General features: G+C 44.6%; 1 protein-coding gene across 5 annotated transcripts in view; it reads left to right on the top strand.

Annotated features, from left to right (window-relative positions):
• Iqck (IQ motif containing K) overlaps positions 1-8795 on the top strand; it is a 165583-nt gene that overhangs the window by 13996 nt on the left and 142792 nt on the right. For all 5 annotated transcript variants that reach the window (XM_008843875.3, XM_029568692.1, XM_008843874.3 and 2 more), the window contains 3 exons: positions 1732-1799; positions 5389-5521; positions 7110-7207. In XM_008843875.3, the coding sequence (XP_008842097.1) occupies positions 1732-1799; positions 5389-5521; positions 7110-7207 (299 nt within the window). The remainder of the gene's footprint in view (positions 1-1731; positions 1800-5388; positions 5522-7109; positions 7208-8795) is intronic.

Genomic DNA, 8795 nt, shown 5'->3' with positions numbered 1-8795 from the left:
AGGACTATAGAACGGTGAGGGGAGGGGAATGGAAGGGTGAATGTGGCTTAGGGAGTCCCGGCGCGGAGAGCTGCACTGTAGACTTACCCCAAGAGGCCTGAGGATAGTGACTTTCTGAACTTTTAAAGTCAGCTTTGGATAACTGTGATACAAAAATATTAGACAATTTCGGAAGTGAACGTGAGTTTAAATAACATCCCACTGTAGTGTTATAATTTTCCTACTTTATTATTACTATTGTTGATCTTACTTTGCCTCATTTTAAGGTCAACTTTGTCAGAGGTATTAGGAATACAATAGAATATAGTCGCTGTAGACTTACCCCAAGAGGCCTGAGGATAGTGACTTTCTGAACTTTTAAAGTCAGCTTTGGATAACTGTGATACAAAAATATTAGACAATTTCGGAAGTGAACGTGAGTTTAAATAACATCCCACTGTAGTGTTATAATTTTCCTACTTTATTATTACTATTGTTGATCTTACTTTGCCTCATTTTAAGGTCAACTTTGTCAGAGGTATTAGGAATACAATAGAATATAGTTTCTATGGAGTTCAGGACTGTCTGTGGTTTTAGGTGGTTGAGGAACATCTCAGAGCATGTCTCTAGGGGATGAAGGGTGTGTTCGTGAGTTTTCTGTCTGTGTAATAGATACCTGGGACAACATCTTACAAAGAGACAGGATTTCTTATGACTTGTAGTCAGGTTTTAATCCACAATGTTGTATTAGTTAATTTTCTGTTGTGATAAAATACCATGACCAAAAGCAACTTAGAGAAGAAAAGGGTTTATTTGGCTTACAGTTCCAGAGGAAGAGTCTGTAATGGTGGGGAGGGCATGACAGCAGGAGCAGGAAGCAGAGAGATCACATTCCATCCCCACACAGGAAGTAGAAAGAACAGGAAGTGGGGTGAGGCTGTAAACTCACCACCCCCCAGTGACATGCTTTCTCCAGCAATGCTGCACCTCCTAAAGGTTCCGTCACCTCACCAGCCTGATACTTGTCTCTAGCCTGATACTTAGGTGCTCTATAAAAAGTTGAGAAATCCTTCACTACTTGGTGAGCAACCAGCTAAGGAAATACAATTTGTGTACAGTCAGCACCACCTTCCCTAGAGTTTTTCTCACCACTGCAAAGTGAATGTGCAGTTGCCTTTAAAACACTGGTTTTTCCACAATTTAGGGGAAGCCACTTTTTCAGCCAGGAGCATCTCTGTTGCCTCCTCAGCAATAGTTGTCGCTACCCTATAGAACTTGAATGGAATGTTCCCCAAGCTCATTTCTGGACCCCATTTCCTGGAGTCATCTTCCTTAGCCCTTACCTTCCTTCTCATAGTCCTTATGGTTATCACAATGTTTGGGCAAAGTCTGAACTTGACTCTCTGGGGAAGAGTCTTAGAATCTAACAGAAAGCCCTGACTTTCACGCAAGAGACTGAGCATGTTACCCGTATTGAGTAAGGTGGCTTACCCACATTAAAAATCAACCTGCAAGGGCTGTGGTTGTGTAGCTCAGCGATAGACTACTTGCCTGACAAAGCCTCTGGGTTCTAGCCCCGGTACTATGCCAAAGATAAGAAATCAAAATAAATAACCTGCAATGGCCAGATGTGTTTCATTTCTATAAACTATCAACTGAAATAAAATCTAAGAATAGTTTATTCCCATAAAGAAATTACATCACAAACTTCAGTGAAGTATAGAATTGAACATTTTTTTCCTCTTCCTTTAGAGTATGAAGCTGAGCTGCCTCCCTTTCCGGAAGAATATAAAGTGAAGCAAGAACCTTCGGTTCCAGTGGTAAGTGTGCCCAGACCTCAGTGAGAACAGCACCTATGCCCTGAGGGTTGATGTTGGGCTAGGGAGGAGAACAGGCAGGCACAGGAGTTAGAACTTGAAGCAGGGTGTCAATCCTGGGTCTACTGTGAATGGTACACTGTAACCACTCTGAGCCTTAGTTAGTGCATCTGATAAACAGGACAGGGAATCCTAGACCAGCTCACAGGGCCTCTGTGAGGCTCCAGTGAGATCTTGAATGAGAAAAAACCTTTATAATGGACCCCACAGCAGATCTGTGTTGGGGATAGTTGTGGACAGAGGAGCTTTCTCTGCGTGCCAGATGAACCCTGTACTGAGAGAGGGCCATGGACAGAGTAGCCAGGAAATATACCATGGAATCATGCACTTAATAGAGATAAAAAAGAAACCTTTAAAGTAAGGCTCAGAAAGAAATGTCTTGAGCAGGGTCACAGGGACAGAAACGATTCTCTAGATTTTGAGTAACTTTTGTTACTGAAGCTGCTTCTGACAAATTCTTGTGCTTAAAAACTCTTTCTTGTCCGGTGATTGTCCCTTTTTCCTAGTATCCTGTTCTCGCTTTAAGGATAAAATTCTTTCACAGATTTCTCTTATAAATGCTAATTATAGTTCTCTTCTCTGAATCATTTGTCCTTATTCAGAGGTCAGTTGTATTTATAGTCTTGATTATTTTATTTTATGCTTTGGATTTTGAGACAGTCTCACTATGTAGACCAGGCTGCCCTGGAACTCTGTGTCTATCTCAGGCTGGCCTTAAACTTGATTCTTCTGCTTCATCCTTCAGTGCTAGAGTTACAGTTGTCAAGTGTACACCACTATGCCTGGCTTTCTTTATACTTTTTTTTGTTTTGTTTTGAGACAAGGTCTCCTGTAGCTCAGTCTGGCCTGAAACTCTGCACACAGACTAGGATCACCTCAAACTTGTGATCGTCCTCCCTCTACCTCCCAAGTGCTGGGGTTATAGGTTTTCACTAACGTGCCCAACCATGTTTACAATTCTTTAAAAAGATTTTTTTAAATGTGTATGAGTATCTTGCCTGCATGTATATAAGTGCACCCATGTTGTGCAATGCCCGTGGAGGTCAGAAGAGAGTTACAGAACTGGAGTTACAGACTGTTGTTAGCTGCTATATGAGTCCTGGGAATTGATCCTGGGCCCTCTGTGAAAGAGGTCAGTGCTCTTAACCGCTGAGCCATATCTCCAGCCCCTATAGTTCTTTTTTTTTTTTTTAACATTTTATTTATTATTTTTATTTTATGTGTATGCATGTATTGCCTGCATGTAGGTAAGTGCACCCGTGTTGTGCAATGCCTGCAGAGGACAGAAGAGGCTGTTGGATCCCTGGAACTGGAGTTATGGACAGTTGTTAGCTGCCATGTGGGTGCTGGGGTTCGAACCTGGGTCTTCTGCAAGAACAATCAGTGTTCTTAACCGATGAGCCATCTCTCCAGCCCCCCCCCCATTGTTCTTATTAGTTTTTATGCTGTTGATTTTCTGTTTTGGTATTTTTGAGACAGGGTCTCCCTGTAGTCTGAAATTCACTATGTAGAACAGGCTGGCCTTGATCTCACAGAGATCCACCTGCCTCTGCCTCCTGAGTTCTGAGATTAAGGGCATGTGCCACCACACTCGGCAATTTTCTTGATCTGTATAGAGAGCTTTGGTTGCTTTATTTAAATTTTAAAATGGGAGCCTGAAAGGCTTTTTGTATATAGCCTAGTATCTTAGGACTTTACAGAAAATCAGAACCAATAGGAGATCATTTAATGGATGGATGAATGGATGGATAGGTAAAGACATAGAAGATTGATTACCAGATAGATGATAGATAGATAGATAGATAGATAGATAGATAGATAGATAGATAGATGGCAGGAGACTTATTAGGGGATTTGGCTCACATACAAATACCCAGAGACTGAATGGTCCCACAATAGGCCATCTGTAAGCTGGAGAACCAGAAAGCCAATGGTGTTGCTTACTCCAAGAGTGAAGGCCTGGGGAAGCTCATGGCAAACTTCTCAGTGAGTGCAAAGGCCAGGGGGCCGCTGGTGCAAGTCTCAGAGTCCAAAAGTTGGATAGCCTGGACATCTTGACATCTAAGCCAGGAGCAGAAGAAGGGCATAGTGGCTCTAACGAGAGAAAATTCACCTCCCTCCACCTCTCTGCATCATCTAGGCCCCCAGGAATTTGGATGGTGTGTGTCATGTTGGCAGATTTTCTCCCAGTTGGCCCCCATTGAAATCTCTGATCTCCAGAGAGACCCTTGCAGACACAGATAGCCTTATTCAGTTATCTCTGCACATCTTAGTCCATTCAAATTGCTGTCTAAAAGTAATTAGACACCACCACAGCTGGCCTGTTTTCTTCTGCTGCTGTACATGTGGGTTTGGTTTCTGACTAGGTCTCTTCTATTAATAGAAAAACCCTGACCAAGTGCTCACAGGGAGCGATGACCCTCTGCAGGACTTTTCTTCAGGGTAGGCAGGCACAAGCTCAGGAATTTGTGGTTGGGCCATAGACCTCCAAATCAGAAGAGAGTTTTGGGTTCCAGCATGGGATCCTGCAGAGTTCTCCTTCCCGGACTTTGTTTCATGTGTTTACAGATGAGTCACTGAGGAGGGTGGGGAGCTGACAGAACATGCTGGTGTGAAGGCAGCTTGAATATCAAGAGGGGGCAGTAACAGAAGGGAGAACATGGCCAGCAGCCAGGTGGCCTCTCTCACTCTTGCCCTCCGTAATGTCTGGCAACTCATGAGTGCCAAGCTCCATTCTGATGCGAAAAGGGACTTGTGTCCTCTGGGGCCCTTTCTGCCTGTAACCCCCACCTCCTCTCTTACTTATCCAAACTGGTTTTACCCTTTTTTTGTGTGTTCTTTCATTTTCATGTGTTGTGTATAGTGTGCATGTGTGTATGCATGTTTGCATGTGTGTGGTTACGTGTGTATGTAGGCGTTCATAAGTACACGTGGAAGCTTGAGGTTATAAAAGAAAGTCCAGGGCCAGGCATGGTGGTACATATCTTTAATCTTAGCACTTGGGAGGCAGAGGCAGGTGGATCTCTGTGCGTTCGAGGCCAGCCTGATGTACATAATGAGTTCTAGGGGGCTACAGGGAGACCCTGTCTCAAGAAAGACCAGTTCTGAATGATATAAATTCAGAGATTCAGACAGGCTGAATCAAAATTAAAAAACATATATAAAAACCAGTTAAACAAGGGAGAGAAGGAGGGAGGGAGGGAGGGAGGGAAGGAAGGAAGGAAGGAAGGAAGGAAGGAAGGAAGGAAGGAAGGAAGGAAGGAAGAAAGGAAGGAAGGAAGGAAGGAGAGTCCAGGGCTGTCAAGATGGCTCAGTCGGTATTGCCACAAAATCTGACAACCTGAGTTCAATTCCTAGGACCAGGAGAGCCTATTCCTACAAGTTGTCTTCTGACCTTCACAAGCACACTGTGGCATGCATGCACCCTGACCCCCAATAAATAATAAGTATAATTTAAAATTTTTAAATTAAAGAAAATGAAATCCAATTATTTGAGCTGTTTAGGAACTGACTCTTCTCCCCTTCCTGCCAGCTAGTCACACCATTGGAGGAATTCGTTCCACATGGCTTCAACACAGAGCACTACCTTCCCACGTCCCATTTCTCAATGATGTCACCTATACCCTGTCCTCAAATGAAATCAGAAACCATCAAACCAAAAACCTGTAAGTAAGGAAGTGGGCTTTCATCTTCTACAGTTTGGGGCTATAATAGTCAAAGGGTAGGGTGGGGTAGTCAGACATACTTCAGGGGAGACCACGTTAGTAGACTGTGTTCTTTTTTTTAAATTTTATTTATTATTTTTATTTTACATGTATGCGTGTATTAACCACATGCAGGTAAGTGCACCTGTGTTGTGCAATGCCCGCGGAGGACAGAAGAGGCTGTCAGATCCCCTGGGACTGGAGTTATGGACAGTTGTTAGCTGCCATGTGGGTGCTGGGATACAAACCCAGGTCTTCTGCAAGAACAACCAGTGTTCTTAACCACTAAGCCATCTCTCCAGCTCCTAGACTGTGTTCTTATAGTTCTTCATTTTATTTTGTTTTTTTGAGACAGAGTGTGTCACTGGCCAGGAGCTCACCAAATGAGCTAGGCTGACTGGCCAGGGAACTGCAGGGATCCACCTCTCCAGCACTAGGATTCCCAGCCCCTGCCAGCACACCTGCCTTTTTTGAGGTGGTTTCTGGAGATTGAACTCAGGTCTTGTGTGAGCTATCTCCCCAACCCCATAATTCTTATTTTAAGAGAGAGGTATATTCCACTGATTTTTTTTTTTCCTGTGAGACTAACATGTAACAGAGATAATAATGATAACTACTCCAATTCCACATTAAATACAGAGAAAGGGGAAAGCTGAGTAAGCAAATGCAAAAGGTAGTAGAAAATGTCCTGTTGGCAGGCCTTGAGGTCCAGGCCCAGGTCGTCTCCCTAAGCCCCAGCTCATCAGGCCTTCTCTGAGCCCTTTGTCTTTTGTGTTCTGTGCCTTCTGCTTTGGGCCTTGGCCGGGCACTGTTGCCATTACTGTGGGTGTAAGGTGCTACCTGGTATTCTTCCACTCCCAGTTACTCTCTGGTTTGAGTTCCTGTCATATTTCTGTATTCACATCCTGTTTCAGACACACTGGCTTTCTTGTCATTACTGCCTTAGTGCTGTACAAGCTGGAGGACTTGGCCTGGGTAGGACCCAGCCTCCATCCTTGCCTAACTGCAGAGACTCAGAGGGACATACTAGGTCTCCCCAGTATTACTGTCCTATTCAGGTGTAACAGGTGGGGTCATGCTATTGAGTGGGTGGTACCTTTTTGTTTCATTTTGCGTTTTTTTGTTTTTTGGTTTTTTTTGAGACAGGGTCTCATGTATCCCAGGCTGGCCTTGAACTCACTATATAGCCAAGGCTGGCCTTGGACTTCTTTCTGATCCTCTTGCCTCTACCTTCTGATGGCTGTGACTACAGGCAGGCACCACCACACCTAGTTTATTTGGTGCTGGAGATGGAAGCCAGGGCCTCATGCATGCTAGGCAAGCACTCTACCAACTGAGATAATTCCCAGCCAGATGGCACCTCTTATTTTTTGGTCAGGAGTAAATGTCTCTCTTAGGAGGACTTTCTGTTTGGTTGGTTGGTTTGGGTTTGAGGGCTTTTTGAGACAGGATCTCTTCCTACACCTCTTATTTTTTGGTCAGGAGTAAATGTCTCTCTTAGGAGAACGTGGATCATTTGGGATTTTCAGTGGAAATATTTTTGTTTCAGGTTCCCCCAGAGATTATTTGGAAACGTTCATCTTTCCAGTTCTGCTACCAGGAATGGCCAACCTGCTTCACCAGGCAAAGAGAGAAAAGTGCTTTGAGGTTAGTGGTTTGGTGAGGTGTCTGTGTTTTAACTCTTGCTTATTCATTTTAGTCATATGGTAGCTGGTGACCTCAGTACCCTTGAGTTGTTATTTTCAAAGTAACCCCTTTCTGAGAAAAGCCTGGGTTTGGGACCATTTACCCCAGCCCAGCCACAATATCTAGTTGTACACCCACTTACATGCATTATTGGCCACCCAGGCCCCAGAGAAGTTTTGTGCCCACCTGGCATCCCTGCCTACCCTTCTTGGGCAATTTGGCATTGAGAAGGCTTCTTGGATCTTCTCTTCTTGTTCGCTGTGCATGTTGATTAATGCCCTTTGTCCTAGTTTCATTTCTGTTGCTGTGACAAATAGCCTGACAAAAGCAACATAAGGCAGAGGAGGGTTTATTCGGCTCACAATTTCAAGTTACAGCAGTCGTGGCAGATAAGTCCCAGTGGCAGGAGCTGGTCACATCGTATCCACAGCAGAGGGAGATAAATGCATGTGGCTTTCTTCTCTCTTAAAATGTTCAGGACTCCCAGCTTAGGACTTGGTGCCATCCAGAATGGGCTGAGTCTTCCTACGTCAGTTAAAAATCCCCACTCCCCCAGACATACCCACAAGCCAACCTGGTCTAGATTTCCTCATATGACTCTCTTCCCAGGTGATTCTAGGTTGTCAAGTTGACAGAACTAACAGTCCACCATGCTTGCCTCCTGCTTGTCTCTGGCTTGGTTTTCCCCTTTCTGACTTCTCTTCCTTCACTACTTTGTGCTGACTTTCTGTTTGGTTGGTTGGTTTGGGTTTGAGGGCTTTTTGAGACAGGATCTCATGTATCCCAGGCTGATCCCAGACTCCTTTTGTAGCCAAGGATGATCTTGAACTTCTGATCCTCCTGCCTCTGCCTCCCCAGCCAGGATCACAAGCCTGGCAACTATGCCTGGCTTCTGTGCCAGCTGTTATGTGTGTGTCTCTTTCTTTGGGAGAGGCATGGTATGCAAGAAGTGTTTGGTAAATATGGTCTGCGCTGCAGTCACATCCATGAGCTGATCCCATCACACCCCACATAAATCTCTTCAGTCCTCCCTCTTTTCTACAACTCACAGCCCACATAGTTTCAAATTCTAGATTCATGGATGACACCCCAACCCCCTGTGTAAACTTGCCCTGGAATGACACAAAATCTACTCACCCCAGATAGGGCATTAATGACAGACCAGAGTAATGATTCTTCCAAAGCCCAGCTTGGCCAATCAGTAAGTTTATTGGGCTGACTTAATAGAGCATGGCTGAGGGGTGGGTGAACCCAAAGCTGCCACATCACTGAAAAGTGTCACTCCAGCATGGACGATGAATTCCCCATAGCTGCATAGATGAGTCTTCCCTTCAGTTAACCTTTCATGCACCACAACACACTATATATTTTAACCCCTGCTCCCCTTCTCCCACACCATGTGCAGCTTGGGAGGCAGGGAGGGAGGGAAGGAGGGAGGGAGGGAGGGAGAGGAGAAAGAGAGACAAACAGACTAGTTCTAGCTGAACCATCAGACACTCAAATAAGAAGTGGATGAAAACCAGTTTCTCCTGTGTTTTTCATTTAGGAT

This window comes from Nannospalax galili, unplaced genomic scaffold (genome assembly GCF_000622305.1).
Source record: "Nannospalax galili isolate Female #2095 unplaced genomic scaffold, S.galili_v1.0 scaffold381, whole genome shotgun sequence".
Taxonomy (NCBI): Eukaryota; Metazoa; Chordata; class Mammalia; order Rodentia; family Spalacidae; genus Nannospalax; species Nannospalax galili.
Note: the sequence above shows the minus strand (reverse complement) of the source record. Positions and strands in the feature narration are given on the sequence as shown.